The following is a 20,580-nucleotide window of genomic DNA, read 5'->3' on the forward strand; positions in this document are numbered from 1 at the left end:
CACTGAAACCTGACTCCTCCACCACTGCCTCCCCTAGGAAGCGGGAGATAGAGGGGGAGATGAGCAGTGGGACAGGTGTGATGAGTCATCAGGATGGGACAGGTGTGATGAGTCATCAGGATGGGACAGGTGGGATGAGTCATCAGGATGGGACAGGTGGGATGAGTCATCAGGATGGGACAGGTGTGATGAGTCATCAGGATGGGACAGGTGGGATGAGTCATCAGGATGGGACAGGTGTGATGAGTCATCAGGATGGGACAGGTGGGATGAGTCATCAGGATGGGACAGGTGTGATGAGTCATCAGGATGGGACAGGTGGGATGAGTCATCAGGATGGGACAGGTGGGATGAGTCATCAGGATGGGACAGGTGTGATGAGTCATCAGGATGGGACAGGTGTGACCCCCCCCAGAGGGAAGAGGGTGAGGACCCAGACGCCGAGGGCCCTCGCTCTGCAGGAGGAAACCAGGGCCAAGGTGAGGACCCCCACTCTAATTATTATAATCATTTTACTGAGAAAGACCGGCCACGCATCATTTGAGTTACACATTTTCATCTCCAGAATATATTTGAGTGATGCTGTTCTGCTCTCTGACTCCTCCCCCTCTCTGACTCCTCCTCCTCTCTGACCCCTCCCCCTCTCTGACCCCTCCCCCTCTCTGACCCCTCCTCCTCTCTGACCCCTCCTCCTCTCTGCCCCCTCCCCCTCTCTGCCCCCTCCTCCTCTCTGACCCCTCCACCTCTATGACTCCTCCTCCTCTCTGCCCCCTCCCCCTCTCTGCCCCCTCCTCCTCTCTGACCCCTCCACCTCTATGACTCCTCCCCCTCTCTGACCCCTCCTCCTCTCTGACCCCTCCTCCTCTCTGCCCCCTCCCCCTCTCTGCCCCCTCCTCCTCTCTGACCCCTCCACCTCTATGACTCCTCCCCCTCTCTGCCCCCTCCTCCTCTCTGACCCCTCCTCCTCTCTGCCCCCCTCCCCCTCTCTGCCCCCTCCTCCTCTCTGACCCCTCCACCTCTATGACTCCTCCCCCTATCTGACTCCTCCCCCTCTCTGACTCCTCCTCCTCTCTGCCCCTCCCCCTATCTGCCCCTCCCCCTCTCTGACCCCTCCCCCTCTCTGACCCCTCCTCCTCTCTGCCCCCTCCCCCTCTCTGCCCCCTCCCCCTCTCTGACCCCTCCTCCTCTCTGACCCCTCCACCTCTATGACTCCTCCCCCTCTCTGACTCCTCCTCCTCTCTGCCCCTCCCCCTCTCTGCCCCTCCCCCTCTCTGACCCCTCCCCCTCTCTGACCCCTCCCCCTCTCTGACCCCTCCTCCTCTCTGCCCCCTCCCCCTCTCTGCCCCCTCCCCCTCTCTGACCCCTCCTCCTCTCTGACCCCTCCACCTCTATGACTCCTCCCCCTATCTGACTCCGCCTCCTCTCTGTTTCAGGATGAAGCCAGGAGGAAGAGGAGCGCTTCTTCTCCTCGTAAGAAGCGCTCCTCTTCCTCTAAACAGGAAGTGGTCCCAGTACTCCCCCTCCCCTTCTATCTGCAGCCCATGTTGGTGTTGACCCCCGGTGGGCTGGTCCAAGTGGCACAAGCCCCGCCCCCTGACCCACAGCTAACACAGGCCCCGCCCCCCTTCGTCCAGCTAACACAGGCCCCGCCCCCTGGTCTACAGCTAACACAGGCCCCGCCCCCTGGCCCACAGCTAACACAGGCACCGTCCCCCTTCCTCCAACTAACACAGGCCCCGTCCCCCTTCCTCCAACTAACACAGGCCCCGTCCCCCTTCCTCCAACTAACACAGGCCCCGCCCCCCTTCCTCCAACTAACACAGGCCCCCACCCTCTTCCTCCAGCTAACACAGGCCCTGCCCCTAACACAGGCCCCGCCCCCCTTCCTCCAGCTAACACAGTCCCCGCCCCCCGGCCTACAGCTAACACAGGCCTCGCCTCCCAGACTGCAGCGAACACAGGCCCCGCCCCCCTTCCTCCAGTTAACACAGGCCTCGTCCCCCATCATTAAGCCCCTCCCCAACCACTTTCTGCCATATAAGGGCGCGGCGGTGCTGCAGTTTGACTCATCCCTCATGTTCCTGGAGTCGCAGGAGGAGGTGCGTGATTGGCTGAGTGGACGAGGGGGCGTGGCAGCTCCTGGGGGGCGGGGCCTCCCTTACCTACCGCCCTCTGTCAGCAGTGTGAGGGCACTCAGTGCGCTGCTGAGGGCCCGCATGTCTCTGAGCAACAGCTCCACGAGGCCCGTGCCCCTACGCCCCCCCGCCACACCTGAGAGGGGAGGGGGGCATCTGGGCTCCACCCCCCCCCCTCAGAGACACGCAGGACGCTGTAGGTAAGAAACAGTTACTTTATTACTTTACTCTATTGTTATTGGTGGTATTATTATTTTTACTCGCCATCTTTCCTGTTTTTGAGGCCTTTAGGACAAAGTTGTATAATTTTGCACAGATTCCAGAATCGGTGAAAATTACAATATTCTGGACTCAATTTGTTAAAATATTCCAACTTGCTCACTAGCGCCACCTATCTCAATTCCATTTCGGAAAAATTCACAAAGTCGCACCGTAACTCCGAATGACCTGAAATTGTGCACACATATCCGGGTGCACCTGCTCTACAAATAATCCAATTGGAACCCTAAGCTCCGCCTACATTTTTTTTTTTAAATTGGCATAATTTACATACACAGTTAAATATTCACTTAAATTTCAATTTTCAGTTTATCAACACCAAACTTCGTATACAGCATCGTTGGAGGGTCCGACACATTTCCCGAGGAGATGAGCATGTTCAAACGATAAATATTTCTGCCATGAATTAAAACGTACTCGCAAAAAGGCGGGGCTTATAAAGAAATGCTCATAATTCATCAACAATGTATCCATTCACCACAGATTTTGGTGGAAACGTTCAGTCTGTCTTGGGGAATAGGCACACCAAAGCATTTTCATTTTGTACTATAGGGGACGCCAAAAACACCACCAATTTATAACTCAAGAGCAGATGGACTAATCTTTTTATTTATTTTTTACACATACTCTCGGGGCGACTACGAACTTAGATTCAAAGTGTCGAAACAAATGCAGAATGTGGGCGTGGCCTATACATTATTTTAAAATTGCGATAGCATAAAATGAGCTTCGGACGCAAAACTTTGGACACACGTCAGAGCCCAGGACCTTTTCGAGAATGTAAAAAAAAACGTACATTTTCAAAAAAACTGCTTACTAGCGCCCCCTATTGTGTGGTAGTCACATATAGTTTCTCAGAACTTCACGAATTTTGGCACAGACATTTCTCATGGAACTGCGGATATATTTGTAAATACATTCCATTAGCCCCCCCCCCCCCCAGAAAGTCGGCCATTTTGAAAAATGTGCGGTTTTCAGCCATTTTACGCACGTTCTTGCGAACTCCTCCTAGGGGAATGATCGGAAAAATTCCAATCCAGGACAAGTTCAGCCCATTTCCAATGTGATGTTAAATTGCGAAGGAATAGTCGATCGCTCAAACGAAGACTTCGTAAGCGAACAGAGAACTTTACATTTTTGACGATTTACATGTCACAAATTACTCCAAATGACTCCAATCTACTCGCGTATACTTTTTCCAATATTCACGAAACGCTGTATACATATTGCTATTATGATTGCATACATATTTCAAATTGCCTTCCATTAGCCCCGCCCACCAGAAATGTCCTTAAAATGCATGAAAAACGGCCATTTTGAAAAATGGCCGTTTTTCATGCATTTTAAGGACATTTCTGTAAACTCCTCATAGGGGAATGATCGGAACAATTCCAATCCAGGACAACTTCAGCGCATATCCAATGTCATGCTACATTGAGAAGGAATAGTCCTTCGCTCAAACGGGAAGCTCGTAGGCTAACGGAGAATGTACCATTTTTGACCAATTATATGTCAGATAACCTACTGAGGCCTGCCTGTTTGCCTGGCACATCAACTCTCACACACACACACACACACACACACACACACACACACACACACACACACACACACACACACACACACACACACACACACACACACACACACACCTACTGTTAGTCCAACAACACCCTTTGCTGGAGGCATATTCATTACAAAAGACACTCACTAACCCTAACCCTAACCCTAACCCTAATGTTTATTTGTAGATATCTCCTAAAGCCTACAGATAAAGTGTGACATGTAGGCCTGTTACATTTGTTATTGAGCGATATATATTATACACTGTTCTGCTTTCTGCACTGACCTCAGCAGCTGTTCTCACTGTAACATCACCTAACATCCAGGGCACATGTGATTAGTGAGTAAACAAACGGTAAAGGGCAGAAAGTCTGATGCACATTTGATCATCTCAAATAACTTATAATCACAACGGGAACAGTTTGCAGAGCTCTGCTTCGTTTGACAGAAGTCCAGACATGCGTCACGCCTCTTTTAAACATCACTGTTGGCTGAAATCGTCTCAGGAGAATACTTCAGTGTACCCTCGGTTACGGCTCCTCTAGAGACACTCCTCTCTCCTCTAAATCAGTGTATCCTCGGTTACGGCTCCTCCAGACAGTCTCCTCGATAATCGATCCTCGACGAGCCTTTAGAGACATTTGTTTTCCTTCGAGACGGCGCGCCGAAATCCGTTTCCGGGTCGCTGCCGGAGGACCTGGGAGTCTGGGACGCGAAATTATAGAAATGAGAAACGGCTCATTTCCTAGGACTCGCGCGCGTCTGCTTGACGCCGAGACGACCTGCCGCCCTCCCCGACAGGCGCACGGACGCGAGGACACAAGTGCGACCGCAGTTTTAATTATCTATTATTATTGTTAGAAAACTCTCCCTGGTCCCCGGCTTGAGCTTCAATCTCAGGATCCATGTATTTCTGATCCTCTCCAGAATGACATCACAATCACATACAGAGCATCAGCTAGTTCCTGAACAGTGTCCTTCACATGCTGATATCCAAGAGAGGGAGTTACACAGTCACAAGATGGAGCCTTGAGGAACCCCACATGTCACTCAGATGTGTATTGAACTATAGAAACACCTGTCCTTTAAATAGGCTTCAAACCAGTTTTAGAACACTGGGCTGGATTTACGGAAACAGTTCTAGTCGGTCTAGTGTTGTGCTCAACATCAGACTAGACCGACTAGAGCACTGGGCATAGCCTAACCCTTACCTCAACATCAGACTAGACCGACTAGAACACTGGGCATAGCCTAACCCTTACCTCAACATCAGACTAGACCGACTAGAGCACTGGGCATAGCCTAACCCTTACCTCAACATCAGACTAGACCGACTAGAGCACTGGGCATAGCCTAACCCTTACCTCAACAATCAGACTAGACCGACTAGAACACTGGGCATAGCCTAACCCTTACCCTCAACATCAGACTAGACCGACTAGAGCACTGGGCATAGCCTAACCCTTACCTCAACATCAGACTAGACCGACTAGAGCACTGGGCATAGCCTAACCCTTACCCTCAAACATCACAGCACTGGGCATAGCCTAACCCTTACCTCAACATCAGACTAGACGACTAGAGCACTGGGCATAGCCTAACCCTTACCTCAACATCAGACTAGACCGACTAGAGCACTGGGCATAGCCTAACCCTTACCTCAAACATCAGACTAGACCGACTAGAACACTGGGCATAGCCTAACCCTTACCTCAACATCAGACTAGACCGACTAGAGCACTGGGCATAGCCTAACCCTTACCTCAACATCAGACTAGACCGACTAGAGCACTGGGCATAGCCTAACCCTTACCTCAACATCAGACTAGACCGACTAGAGCACTGGGCATAGCCTAACCCTTACCTCAACATCAGACTAGACCGACTAGAACACTGGGCATAGCCTAACCCTTACCTCAACATCAGACTAGACCGACTAGAGCACTGGGCATAGCCTAACCCTTACCTCAACATCAGACTAGACCGACTAGAGCACTGGGCATAGCTTAACCCTTACCTCAACATCAGACTAGACCGACTAGAACACTGGGCATAGCCTAACCCTTACCTCAACATCAGACTAGACCGACTAGAGCACTGGGCATAGCCTAACCCTTACCTCAACATCAGACTAGACCGACTAGAGCACTGGGCATAGCCTAACCCTTACCTCAACATCAGACTAGACCGACTAGAGCACTGGGCATAGCCTAACCCTTACCTCAACATCAGACTAGACCGACTAGAGCACTGGGCATAGCCTAACCCTTACCCTCAACATCAGACTAGACCGACTAGAACACTGGGCATAGCCTAACCCTTACCTCAACATCAGACTAGACCGACTAGAACACTGGGCATAGCCTAACCCTTACCTCAACATCAGACTAGACCGACTAGAACACTGGGCATAGCCTAACCCTTACCTCAACATCAGACTAGACCGACTAGAGCACTGGGCATAGCCTAACCCTTACCTCAACATCAGACTAGACCGACTAGAACACTGGGCATAGCCTAACCCTTACCTCAACAGCCAGACTAGACCGACTAGAGCACTGGGCATAGCCTAACCCTTACCTCAACATCAGACTAGACCGACTAGAGCACTGGGCATAGCCTAACCCTTACCTCAACATCAGACTAGACCGACTAGAACACTGGGCATAGCCTAACCTTTACCTCAACATCAGACTAGACCGACTAGAGCACTGGGCATAGCCTAACCCTTACCTCAACATCAGACTAGACCGACTAGAGCACTGGGCATAGCCTAACCCTTACCTCAACATCAGACTAGACCGACTAGAACACTGGGCATAGCCCAACCCTTACCTCAACATCAGAACTAGACCGACTAGAGCACTGGGCATAGCCTAACCCTACCTCAACATCAGACTAGACCGACTAGAACACTGGGCATAGCTTAACCCTTACCTCAACATCAGACTAGACCGACTAGAGCACTGGGCATAGCCTAACCCTTACCTCAACATCAGACTAGACCGACTAGAGCACTGGGCATAGCTTAACCCTTACCTCAACATCAGACTAGACCGACTAGAGCACTGGGCATAGCCTAACCCTTACCTCAACATCAGACTAGACCGACTAGAACACTGGGCATAGCCTAACCCTTACCTCAACATCAGACTAGACCGACTAGAGCACTGGGCATAGCCTAACCCTTACCTCAACATCAGACTAGACCGACTAGAACACTGGGCATAGCCTAACCCTTACCTCAACATCAGACTAGACCGACTAGAACACTGGGCATAGCCTAACCCTTACCTCAACATCAGACTAGACCGACTAGAACACTGGGCATAGCCTAACCCTTACCTCAACATCAGACTAGACCGACTAGAACACTGGGCATAGCCTAACCCTTACCTCAACATCAGACTAGACCGACTAGAACACTGGGCATAGCCTAACCCTTACCCCAACATCAGACTAGACCGACTAGAGCACTGGGCATAGCCTAACCCTTACCTCAACATCAGACTAGACCGACTAGAACACTGGGCATAGCTTAACCCTTACCTCAACATCAGACTAGACCGACTAGAACACTGGGCATAGCCTAACCCTTACCTCAACATCAGACTAGACCGACTAGAACACTGGGCATAGCCTAACCCTTACCTCAACATCAGACTAGACCCGACTAGAACACTGGGCATAGCCTAACCCTTACCTCAACATCAGACTAGACCGACTAGAACACTGGGCATAGCCTAACCCTTACCTCAACATCAGACTAGACCGACTAGAGCACTGGGCATAGCCTAACCCTGACCTCAACATCAGACTAGACCGACTAGAGCACTGGGCATAGCCTAACCCTGACCTCAACATCAGACTAGACCGACTAGAACACTGCGCATAGCCTAACCCTTACCTCAACATCAGACTAGACCGACTAGAGCACTGGGCATAGCCTAACCCTTACCTCAACATCAGACTAGACCGACTAGAACACTGGGCATAGCCTAACCCTTACCTCAACATCAGACTAGACCGACTAGAACACTGGGCATAGCCTAACCCTTACCTCAACATCAGACTAGACCGACTAGAGCACTGGGCATAGCCTAACCCTTACCTCAACATCAGACTAGACCGACTAGAACACTGGGCATAGCCTAACCCTTACCTCAACATCAGACTAGACCGACTAGAACACTGGGCATAGCCTAACCCTTACCTCAACATCAGACTAGACCGACTAGAGCACTGGGCATAGCCTAACCCTTACCTCAACATCAGACTAGACCGACTAGAGCACTGGGCATAGCCTAACCCTTACCTCAACATCAGACTAGACCGACTAGAGCACTGGGCATAGCCTAACCCTTACCTCAACATCAGACTAGACCGACTAGAGCACTGGGCATAGCTTAACCCTTACCTCAACATCAGACTAGACCGACTAGAACACTGGGCATAGCCTAACCCTTACCTCAACATCAGACTAGACCGACTAGAGCACTGGGCATAGCTTAACCCTTACCTCAACATCAGACTAGACCGACTAGAGCACTGGGCATAGCCTAACCCTTACCTCAACATCAGACTAGACCAGGGGTGCCCAACCTTTTTTGAACCGAGAGCTACTTTGAAAGTTTCCAGTCTGCCGAGATCTACCAGTCCAAATAGAGAGGCGTAGCCATTACAACGGTTCGTCCACACAGCGGCGCTTCTGCCCATTCACTTTGAATGGGGTGACGTCACTTTTCGCCGAACTGCATTGTGGGAAGCAGAGCGGAGCTTTCCTGGCGTTTCAGGCTGCAAAGGCTGAGCAATATTCAACTTTTGGCGCCTCGGCAGAAGCGTCAGCCAATCAAATCCCGTTTATGCAAATCTGCCAGTACAAGCGCTAGCCAATCAAACCGCGTGTAAGCTGGGAGAGACTACGCAGGTCATTTCCTCATATTCCACAAAATGGAGGAGAAATGAATCGTAGCGGTAGGGAATCACCCGGTTCAGACCCTGTTCACCTACCGGGATACAAACCGGAGGAGCCAGGCATGGAGGGAGGTGGCAGAGACAGTGGGTGGAACTGGTAGGTTTTCGCCTGTTTGGGGAGTTTATATCCAGTGAACTTCGTAAACTGGATGTCGGGGCTGGAGATTCATGTGATTGGTTGTTGGTCGCGTTGCTCGCATAAACTCCCCTAAGCTTCAGGCACGCCCACCTCCAAGCTTTTTCCAAAGCCGCTGTGTGGACGGGCCGTAACCCTTACCTCAACATCAGACCGAGGCTACCACTGAACCGAGTAAAAGGCAATCAGAGTGTAAAACATCATCTATATGATTTAAATGATTATATGAACATTTGACACAACATGATGTGTTACTGTAGTTTAATGGAGACTGGGAGACACTGGGAGATGCTGGGAGACACTGCGAGATACTGGGAGACATTGGGAGACGCTGGGAGACGCTGGGAGACACTGCGAGATACTGGGAGATGCTGGGAGACGCTGGGAGACACTGCGAGATACTGGGAGACACTGGGAGACGCTGGGAGACACTGAGAGATGCTGGGAGACGCTGGGAGACACTGCGAGATACTGGGAGACACTGGGAGACGCTGGGAGACACTGAGAGATGCTGGGAGACACTGAGAGATACTGGGAGACACTGGGAGACGCTGGGAGACACTGAGAGATACTGGGAGACACTGGGAGACGCTGGGAGACACTGAGAGATACTGGGAGACACTGGGAGACGCTGGGAGACACTGGGAGATGCTGGGAGACGCTGGGAGACACTGCGAGATACTGGGAGACACCGGGAGACGCTGGGAGACACTGAGAGATGCTGGGAGACACCGGGAGACGCTGGGAGACACTGGGAGATACTGGAAGACACCGGGAGACACTGGGAGATACTGGGAGACACTCGGAGACGCTGGGAGATACTGGGAGACACTGGGAGACACTGTGAGATACTGGGAGACACTGAGAGATGCTGGGAGACACTGGGAGACGCTGGGAGACACTGGGAGATACTGGAAGACACCGGGAGACACTGGGAGATACTGGGAGACACTCGGAGACGCTGGGAGATACTGGGAGACGCTGGGAGACACTGTGAGATACTGGGAGACACTGGGAGATGCTGGGAGACACTGGGAGATGCTGGGAGACGCTGGGAGACACTGTGAGATACTGGGAGACACTGAGAGATACTGGGAGACACTGAGAGATGCTGGGAGACACTGGGAGACGCTGGGAGATACTGGGAGATACTGGAAGACACCGGGAGACACCGGGAGATACTGGGAGACACTCGGAGATGCTGGGAGATACTGGGAGACGCTGGGAGATACTGGGAGACGCTGGGAGACACTGGGAGATGCTGGGAGACACTGAGAGATACTGGGAGACGCTGGGAGACACTGAGAGATACTGGGAGACACTGAGAGATACTGGGAGACACTGAGAGACACTGGGAGACACTGAGAGACACTGAGAGATACTGGGAGACACTGAGAGATGCTGGGAGACACTGGGAGACGCTGGGAGACACTGAGAGATGCTAGGAGACGCTGGGAGACACTGGGAGATACTGGGAGATACTGGAAGACACCGGGAGACACTGGGAGATACTGGGAGACACTCGGAGACGCTGGGAGATACTGGGAGACGCTGGGAGACACTGTGAGATACTGGGAGACACTGAGAGATGCTGGGAGACACTGGGAGATGCTGGGAGACACTGGGAGATGCTGGGAGACGCTGGGAGACACTGTGAGATACTGGGAGACACTGAGAGATGCTGGGAGACACTGGGAGACGCTGGGAGACACTGGGAGATACTGGGAGATACTGGAAGACACCGGGAGACACTGGGAGATACTGGGAGACACTCGGAGACGCTGGGAGATACTGGGAGACGCTGGAAGACACCGGGAGACACTGGGAGATACTGGGAGACACTCGGAGACGCTGGGAGATACTGGGAGACGCTGGGAGATACTGGGAGATACTGGAAGACACCGGGAGACACTGGGAGATACTGGGAGACACTCGGAGACGCTGGGAGATACTGGGAGACGCTGGGAGATACTGGGAGACGCTGGGAGATACTGGGAGACGCTGGGAGACACTGGGAGATACTGGGAGACGCTGGGAGACACTGAGAGATACTGGGAGACGCTGGGAGACACTGAGAGATACTGGGAGACACTGAGAGACACTGGGAGACACTGAGAGACACTGAGAGATACTGGGAGACGCTGGGAGACACTGAGAGATACTGGGAGACACTGAGAGACAGTGGGAGACACTGAGAGATACTGGGAGACACTGAGAGACACTGGGAGACACTGAGAGATACTGGGAGACACTGAGAGACACTGGGAGACGCTGGGAGACACTGAGAGATACTGGGAGACACTGAGAGATACTGGGAGACGCTGGGAGACACTGAGAGATACTGGGAGACACTGGGAGACACTGAGAGACACTGGGAGACACACTGGGAGACACTGAGAGACACTGGGAGACGCTGGGAGACACTGAGAGATACTGGGAGACACTGAGAGATACTGGGAGACGCTGGGAGACACTGAGAGATACTGGGAGACACTGGGAGACACTGAGAGACACTGGGAGACACACTGGGAGACACACTGGGAGACACTGAGAGACACTGGGAGACACTGAGAGACACTGGGAGACACTGAGAGATACTGGGAGACACTGAGAGACACTGGGAGACACTGGGAGACGCTGAGAGACACTGGGTACACACCAGTACAGTACTGTTAGTATAAAGTACCTGTCTCTGATACAAAGCAAGGTAAACATTGAAAGTAGATGTAAATACTGAATATCTCTACCGAACTGTTCCTCTTCTGCTTTGCTGGATAATATTCTGCATATTTCAGGATCACAAATGTTGGACAACTGTCTCTGTCTCAGTTAGCTACGTTAGCTAGCTAGCTTACAGCAGATCTGCAGTGACATCAGAAGGAGTCATGTGATCATGTTGTTAAAATAAGATAGAGCTGTGTGCGTCACTCTCTAGTGTCCTCTGGTCTTCAGCTGTGTGTGTCACTCTTTAGTGTCCCCTGGTCTCCAGCTGTGTGCGTCACTCTTTAGTGTCCCCTGGTCTCCAGCTGTGTGCGTCACTCTTTAGTGTCCCCTGGTCTCCAGCTGTGTGTGTCACTCTTTAGTGTCCCCTGGTCTCCCAGCTGAGTGCGTCACTCTTTATTGTCCCCTGGTCTCCAGCTGTGTGCGTCACTCTGTAGTGTCCCCTGGTCTCCAGCTGTGTGCATCACTCTTTAGTGTCCCCTGGTCTCCCAGCTGTGTGCGTCACTCTTTAGTGTCCCCTGGTCTCCAGCTGTGTGCGTCACTCTTTAGTGTCCCCTGGTCTCCCAGCTGAGTGCGTCACTCTTTAGTGTCCCCTGGTCTCCCAGCTGTGTGCGTCACTCTTTAGTGTCCCCTGGTCTCCCAGCTGTGTGCGTCACTCTTTAGTGTCCCCTGGTCTCCAGCTGTGTGCGTCACTCTTTAGTGTCCCCTGGTCTCCCAGCTGTGTGTGTCACTCTTTAGTGTCCCCTGGTCTCCCAGCTGTGTGCGTCACTCTTTAGTGTCCTCTGGTCTCCAGCTGTGTGCGTCACTCTTTAGTGTCCCCTGGTCTCCCAGCTGTGTGCGTCACTCTTTAGTGTCCCCTGGTCTCCAGCTGTGTGCGTCACTCTTTAGTGTCCCCTGGTCTCCCAGCTGTGTGTGTCACTCTTTAGTGTCCCCTGGTCTCCAGCTGTGTGCGTCACTCTTTAGTGTCCCCTGGTCTCCCAGCTGTGTGCGTCACTCTTTAGTGTCCCCTGGTATCCAGCTGTGTGCGTCACTCTTTAGTGTCCCCTGGTCTCCCAGCTGAGTGCGTCACTCTTTAGTGTCCCCTGGTATCCAGCTGTGTGCGTCACTCTTTAGTGTCCCTTGGTCTCCCAGCTGAGTGTGTCACTCTTTAGTGTCCCCTGGTCTCCAGCTGTGTGCGTCACTCTTTAGTGTCCCCTGGTCTCCCAGCTGTGTGCGTCACTCTTTAGTGTCCCCTGGTCTCCCAGCCATGTGCGTCACTCTTTAGTGTCCCCTGGTCTCCAGCTGTGTGCATCACTCTTTAGTGTCCCCTGGTCTCTCAGCTGTGTGCGTCACTCTTTAGTGTCCCCCGGTCTCCCAGCTGTGTGCGTCACTCTTTAGTGTCCCCTGGTCTCCAGCTGTGTGCGTCACTCTTTAGTGTCCCCTGGTCTCCCAGCTGTGTGCGTCACTCTTTAGTGTCCCCTGGTCTCCCAGCTGTGTGCGTCACTCTTTAGTGTCCCCTGGTCTCCAGCTGTGTGCGTCACTCTTTAGTGTCCCCTGGTCTCCCAGCTGTGTGCGTCACTCTTTAGTGTCCCCTGGTATCCAGCTGTGTGCGTCACTCTTTAGTGTCCCCTGGTCTCCCAGCTGAGTGCGTCACTCTTTAGTGTCCCCTGGTCTCCAGCTGTGTGCGTCACTCTGTAGTGTCCCCTGGTCTCCCAGCTGTGTGCGTCACTCTTTAGTGTCCCCTGGTCTCCCAGCCATGTGCGTCACTCTTTAGTGTCCCCTGGTCTCCAGCTGTGTGCATCACTCTTTAGTGTCCCCTGGTCTCTCAGCTGTGTGCGTCACTCTTTAGTGTCCCCTGGTCTCCAGCTGTGTGCATCACTCTTTAGTTTCCCCTGGTCTCCCAGCTGTGTGCGTCTCTCTTTAGTGTCCCCTGGTCTCCAGCTGTGTGCGTCACTCTTTAGTGTCCCCTGGTCTCCCAGCTGAGTGCGTCACTCTTTAGTGTCCCCTGGTCTCCAGCTGTGTGCGTCACTCTTTAGTGTCCCCTGGTCTCCAGCTGTGTGCGTCACTCTTTAGTGTCCCCTGGTCTCCCAGCTGAGTGCGTCACTCTTTAGTGTCCCCTGGTCTCCAGCTGTGTGCATCACTCTGTAGTGTCCCCTGGTCTCCCAGCTGTGTGCGTCACTCTGTAGTGTCCCCTGGTCTCCCAGCTGTGTGCGTCACTCTTTAGTGTCCCCTGGTCTCCCAGCTGAGTGCGTCACTCTTTAATGTCCCCTGGTCTCCCAGCTGAGTGCGTCACTCTTTAATGTCCCCTGGTCTCCCAGCTGAGTGCGTCACTCTTTAGTGTACCCTGGTCTCCCAGCTGTGTGTGTCACTCTTTAATGTCCCCTGGTCTCCCAGCTGAGTGCGTCACTCTTTAGTGTCCCCTGGTCTCCCAGCTGAGTGCGTCACTCTTTAGTGTCCCCTGGTCTCCCAGCTGTGTCTGTCACTCTTTAGTGTCCCCTGGTCTCCCAGCTGTGTGTGTGTCACTCTGTAGTGTCCCCTGGTCTCCAGCTGTGTGCGTCACTCTTTAGTGTCCCCTGGTCTCCCAGCTGTGTGTGTGTCACTCTGTAGTGTCCCCTGGTCTCCCAGCTGTGTGTGTCACTCTTTAGTGTCCCATGGTCTCCCAGCTGTGTGCGTCACTCTTTAGTGTCCCCTGGTCTCCAGCTGTGTGCGTCACTCTGTAGTGTCCCCTGGTCTCCCAGCTGTGTGTGTCACTCTTTAGTGTCCCCTGGTCTCCCAGCTGTGTGTGTCACTCTTTAGTGTCCCCTGGTCTCCCAGCTGTGTGTGTGTCACTCTTTAGTGTCCCCTGGTCTCCCAGCTGTATGTGTCACTCTTTAGTGTCCCCTGGTCTCCCAGCTGTGTGCGTCACTCTTAAGTGTCCCCTGGTCTCCAGCTGTGTGCGTCACTCTTTAGTGTCCCCTGGTCTCCAGCTGTGTGCGTCACTCTTAAGTGTCCCCTGGTCTCCAGCTGTGTGCGTCACTCTTTAGTGTCCCCTGGTCTCCAGCTGTGTGCGTCACTCTGTAGTGTCCCCTGGTCTCCAGCTGTGTGCGTCACTCTTTAGTGTCCCCTGGTCTCCAGCTGTGTGCGTCACTCTTTAGTGTCCCCTGGTCTCCCAGCTGAGTGCGTCACTCTTTAGTGTCCCCTGGTCTCCAGCTGTGTGCGTCACTCTGTAGTGTCCCCTGGTCTCCCAGCTGTGTGCGTCACTCTTTAGTGTCCCCTGGTCTCCAGCTGTTTGCGTCACTTTTTAGTGTCCCCTGGTCTCCCAGCTGAGTGCGTCACTCTTTAGTGTCCCCTGGTCTCCAGCTGTGTTCGTCTCTCTTTAGTGTCCCCTGGTCTCCAGCTGTGTGCGTCACTCTTTAGTGTCCCCTGGTCTCCCAGCTGAGTGCGTCACTCTTTAGTGTCCCCTGGTCTCCAGCTGTCTGCGTCACTCTTTAGTGTCCCCTGGTCTCCCAGCTGAGTGCGTCACTCTTTAGTGTCCCCTGGTCTCCAGCTGTGTGCGTCACTCTGTAGTGTCCCCTGGTCTCCCAGCTGTGTGCGTCTCTCTTTAGTGTCCCCTGGTCTCCAGCTGTGTGCGTCACTCTTTAGTGTCCCCTGGTATCCCAGCTGAGTGTGTCACTCTTTAGTGTCCCCTGGTCTCCAGCTGTGTGCGTCACTCTTTAGTGTCCCCTGGTCTCCCAGCTGAGTGCGTCACTCTTTAGTGTCCCCTGGTCTCCAGCTGTTTGCGTCACTCTGTAGTGTCCCCTGGTCTCCCAGCTCTGTGCGTCACTCTTTAGTGTCCCCTGGTCTCCAGCTGTGTGCATCACTCTTTAGTGTCCCCTGGTCTCCAGCTGTGTGCGTCACTCTTTAGTGTCCCCTGGTCTCCCAGCTGAGTGCGTCACTCTTTAGTGTCCCCTGGTCTCCAGCTGTGTGCGTCACTCTGTAGTGTCCCCTGGTCTCCCAGCTGTGTGCGTCACTCTTTAGTGTCCCCTGGTCTCCAGCTGTGTGTGTCACTCTTTAGTGTCCCCTGGTCTCCCCGCTGAGTGTGTCACTCTTTAGTGTCCCCTGGTCTCCCAGCTGAGTGCGTCACTCTTTAGTGTCCCCTGGTCTCCAGCTGTGTGCGTCACTCTTTAGTGTCCCCTGGTCTCCCAGCTGAGTGCGTCACTCTTTAGTGTCCCCTGGTCTCCCAGCTGTGTGCGTCACTCTTTAGTGTCCCCTGGTCTCCCAGCTGTGTGCGTCACTCTTAAGTGTCCCCTGGTCTCCAGATGTGTGCGTAACTCTTTAGTGTCCCCTGGTCTCCCAGCTGTGTGCGTCACTCTATGGTGTCCCCTGGTCTCCCAGCTGTGTGCGTCACTCTATGGTGTCCTCTGGTCTCCAGCTGTCTTCGTCACTCTTTAGTGTCCCCTGGTCTCCAGCTGTGTGCGTCACTCTTTAGTGTCCCCTGGTCTCCAGCTGTGTGCGTCACTCTTTAGTGTCCCCTGGTCTCCAGCTGTGTGCGTCACTCTTTAGTGTCCCCTGGTCTCCAGCTGTGTGCGTCACTCTTTAGTGTCCCCTGGTCTCCCAGCTGTGTGCGTCACTCTTTAGTGTCCCCTGGTCTCCAGCTGTGTGCGTCACTCTTTAGTGTCCCCTGGTCTCCCAGCTGTGTGCGTCACTCTTAAGTGTCCCCTGGTCTCCAGCTGTGTGCGTCACTCTTTAGTGTCCCCTGGTCTCCAGCTGTGTGCGTCACTCTTTAGTGTCCCCTGGTCTCCCAGCTGAGTGCGTCACTCTTTAGTGTCCCCTGGTCTCCAGCTGTGTGCGTCACTCTTTAGTGTCCCCTGGTCTCCAGCTGTTTGCGTCACTCTTTAGTGTCCCCTGGTCTCCCAGCTGTGTGCGTCACTCTTTAGTGTCCCCTTGTCTCCCAGCTGAGTGCGTCACTCTTTAGTGTCACCTGGTCTCCAGCTGTGTGCGTCACTCTGTAGTGTCCCCTGGTCTCCCAGCTGTGTGCGTCACTCTTTAGTGTCCCCTGGTCTCCAGCTGTGTGCGTCACTCTTTAGTGTCCCCTGGTCTCCAGCTGTGTGCGTCACTCTGTAGTGTCCCCTTGTCTCCAGATGTGTGCGTCTCTCTTTAGTGTCCCCTGGTCTCCCAGCTGTGTGCGTCACTCTTTAGTGTCCCCTGGTCTCCAGCTGTGTGCGTCACTCTTTAGTGTCCCCTGGTCTCCCAGCTGAGTGCGTCACTCTTTAGTGTCCCCTGGTCTCCAGCTGTGTGCGTCACTCTTTAGTGTCCCCTGGTCTCCAGCTGTGTGCGTCACTCTTTAGTGTCCCCTGGTCTCCCAGCTGAGTGCGTCACTCTTTAGTGTCCCCTGGTCTCCAGCTGTGTGCGTCACTCTTTAGTGTCCCCTGGTCTCCAGCTGTGTGCGTCACTCTTTAGGGTCCCCTGGTCTCCAGCTGTGTGCGTCACTCTTTAGTGTCCCCTGGTCTCCCAGCTGAGTGCGTCACTCTTTAGTGTCCCCTGGTCTCCCAGCTGTGTGCGTCACTCTTTAGTGTCCCCTGGTCTCCAGCTGTTTGCGTCACTCTGTAGTGTCCCCTGGTCTCCCAGCTGTGTGCGTCACTCTTTAGTGTCCCCTGGTCTGCAGCTGTGTGCATCACTCTTTAGTGTCCCCTGGTCTCCAGCTGTGTGCGTCACTCTTTAGTGTCCCCTGGTCTCCCCGCTGAGTGCGTCACTCTTTAGTGTCCCCTGGTCTCCAGCTGTGTGCGTCACTCTTTAGTGTCCCCTGGTCTCCCAGCTGAGTGCGTCACTCTTTAGTGTCCCCTGGTCTCCAGCTGTGTGCGTCACTCTTTAGTGTCCCCTGGTCTCCCAGCTGAGTGCGTCACTCTTTAGTGTCCCCTGGTCTCCCAGCTGTGTGCGTCACTCTTTAGTGTCCCCTGGTCTCCAGCTGTGTGCGTCACTCTTTAGTGTCCCCTGGTCTCCCAGCTGTGTGTGTCACTCTTTATTGTCCCCTGGTCTCCCAGCTGTGTGCGTCACTCTGTAGTGTCCCCTGGTCTCCAGCTGTGTGCGTCACTCTTTAGTGTCCCCTGGTCTCCCAGCTGTGTGTGTCACTCTTTATTGTCCCCTGGTCCCCCAGCTGTGTGCGTCACTCTTTAGTGTCCCCTGGTCTCCAGCTGTGTGCGTCACTCTTAAGTGTCCCCTGGTCTCCAGATGTGTGCGTAACTCTTTAGTGTCCCCTGGTCTCCCAGCTGTGTGCGTCACTCTATGGTGTCCCCTGGTCTCCCAGCTGTGTGCGTCACTCTATGGTGTCCTCTGGTCTCCAGCTGTCTGCGTCACTCTTTAGTGTCCCCTGGTCTCCAGCTGTCTGCGTCACTCTTTAGTGTCCCCTGGTCTACAGCTGTGTGCGTCACTCTTTAGTGTCCCCTGGTCTCCAGCTGTGTGCGTCACTCTTTAGTGTCCCCTGGTCTCCCAGCTGTGTGTGTCACTCTTTATTGTCCCCTGGTCTCCCAGCTGTGTGCGTCACTCTTTAGTGTCCCCTGGTCTCCAGCTGTGTGCGTCACTCTTTAGTGTCCCCTGGTCTCCCAGCTGTGTGCGTCACTCTTAAGTGTCCCCTGGTCTCCAGCTGTGTGCGTCACTCTTTAGTGTCCCCTGGTCTCCAGCTGTGTGCGTCACTCTTTAGTGTCCCCTGGTCTCCCAGCTGAGTGCGTCACTCTTTAGTGTCCCCTGGTCTCCAGCTGTGTGCGTCACTCTGTAGTGTCCCCTGGTCTCCCAGCTGTGTGCGTCACTCTTTAGTGTCCCCTGGTCTCCAGCTGTGTGCGTCACTCTTTAGTGTCCCCTGGTCTCCCAGCTGAGTGCGTCACTCTTTAGTGTCCCCTGGTCTCCAGCTGTGTGCGTCACTCTTTAGTGTCCCCTGGTCTCCCAGCTGAGTGCGTCACTCTTTAGTGTCCCCTGGTCTCCAGCTGTGTGCGTCACTCTTTAGTGTCCCCTGGTCTCCAGCTGTGTGCGTCACTCTTTAGTGTCCCCTGGTCTCCCAGCTGAGTGCGTCACTCTTTAGTGTCACCTGGTCTCCAGCTGTGTGCGTCACTCTTTAGTGTCCCCTGGTCTCCCAGCTGAGTGCGTCACTCTTTAGTGTCCCCTGGTCTCTCAGCTGTGTGCGTCACTCTTTAGTGTCCCCTGGTCTCCCAGCTGTGTGCGTCACTCTTTAGTGTCCCCTGGTCTCCAGCTGTGTGCGTCACTCTTTAGTGTCCCCTGGTCTCCCAGCTGAGTGCGTCACTCTTTAGTGTCCCCTGGTCTCCAGCTGTGTGCGTCACTCTTTAGTGTCCCCTGGTCTCCAGCTGTGTGCGTCACTCTTTAGTGTCCCCTGGTCTCCCAGCTGAGTGCGTCACTCTTTAGTGTCCCCTGGTCTCCAGCTGTGTGCGTCACTCTTTAGTGTCCCCTGGTCTCCAGCTGTGTGCGTCACTCTTTAGTGTCCCCTGGTCTCCAGCTGTGTGCGTCACTCTTTAGTGTCCCCTGGTCTCCCAGCTGAGTGCGTCACTCTTTAGTGTCCCCTGGTCTCCCAGCTGTGTGCGTCACTCTTTAGTGTCCCCTGGTCTCCCAGCTGTGTGCGTCACTCTGTAGTGTCCCCTGGTCTCCCAGCTGTGTGCGTCACTCTTTAGTGGCCCCTGGTCTCCAGCTGTGTGCGTCACTCTTTAGTGTCCCCTGGTCTCCCAGCTGTGTGCGTCACTCTTTAGTGTCCCCTGGTCTCCAGCTGTGTGCGTCACTCTTTAATGTCCCCTGGTCTCCAGCTGTGTGCGTCACTCTTTAGTGTCCCCTGGTCTCCCAGCTGAGTGCGTCACTCTTTAGTGTCCCCTGGTGTCCAGCTGTGTGCGTCACTCTTTAGTGTCCCCTGGTCTCCCAGCTGAGTGCGTCACTCTTTAGTGTCCCCTGGTCTCCCAGCTGTGTGCGTCACTCTTTAGTGTCCCCTGGTCTCCCAGCTGTGTGCGTCACTCTGTAGTGTCCCCTGGTCTCCCAGCTGTGTGCGTCACTCTTTAGTGTCCCCTGGTCTCCAGCTGTGTGCGTCACTCTTTAGTGTCCCCTGGTCTCCCAGCTGAGTGCGTCACTCTTTAGTGTCCCCTGGTCTCCAGCTGTGTGCGTCACTCTTTAGTGTCCCCTGGTCTCCAGCTGTGTGCGTCACTCTTTAGTGTCCCCTGGTCTCCCAGCTGTGTGCGTCACTCTTTAGTGTCCCCTGGTGTCCAGCTGTGTGCGTCACTCTTTAGTGTCCCCTGGTCTCCAGCTGTGTGCGTCACTCTTTAGTGTCCCCTGGTCTCCCAGCTGGGTGCGTCACTCTTTAGTGTCCCCTGGTGTCCAGCTGTGTGCGTCACTCTTTAGTGTCCCCTGGTCTCCCAGCTGAGTGCGTCACTCTTTAGTGTCCCCTGGTCTCCCAGCTGTGTGCGTCACTCTTTAGTGTCCCCTGGTCTCCCAGCTGTGTGCGTCACTCTGTAGTGTCCCCTGGTCTCCCAGCTGTGTGCGTCACTCTTTAGTGTCCCCTGGTCTCCAGCTGTGTGCGTCACTCTTTAGTGTCCCCTGGTCTCCCAGCTGAGTGCGTCACTCTTTAGTGTCCCCTGGTCTCCAGCTGTGTGCGTCACTCTTTAGTGTCCCCTGGTCTCCAGCTGTGTGCGTCACTCTTTAGTGTCCCCTGGTCTCCCAGCTGAGTGCGTCACTCTTTAGTGTCCCCTGGTGTCCAGCTGTGTGCGTCACTCTTTAGTGTCCCCTGGTCTCCCAGCTGAGTGCGTCACTCTTTAGTGCCCCCTGGTCTCCCAGCTGTGTGCGTCACTCTGT

The 20,580-nt window shown here is 54.0% G+C and overlaps 1 protein-coding gene across 1 annotated transcript in view; it reads left to right on the plus strand.

The window, feature by feature from the left end:
• Positions 1–6: 6 nt before the first annotated feature.
• The window catches only part of LOC117560967 (MAGE-like protein 2), a 33,813-nt gene continuing 13,239 nt past the window's right edge, over positions 7–20,580 (plus strand). Inside the window, exons 1-2 of the mRNA XM_034238125.1 lie at positions 7–479; positions 1,434–2,335. Of these exons, the coding sequence (XP_034094016.1) occupies positions 60–479; positions 1,434–2,335 (1,322 nt within the window). The 5' untranslated portion in view covers positions 7–59. The remainder of the gene's footprint in view (positions 480–1,433; positions 2,336–20,580) is intronic.

This window comes from Gymnodraco acuticeps, unplaced genomic scaffold (assembly GCF_902827175.1).
Source record: "Gymnodraco acuticeps unplaced genomic scaffold, fGymAcu1.1, whole genome shotgun sequence".
In the NCBI taxonomy this organism is placed as follows: Eukaryota; Metazoa; Chordata; class Actinopteri; order Perciformes; family Bathydraconidae; genus Gymnodraco; species Gymnodraco acuticeps.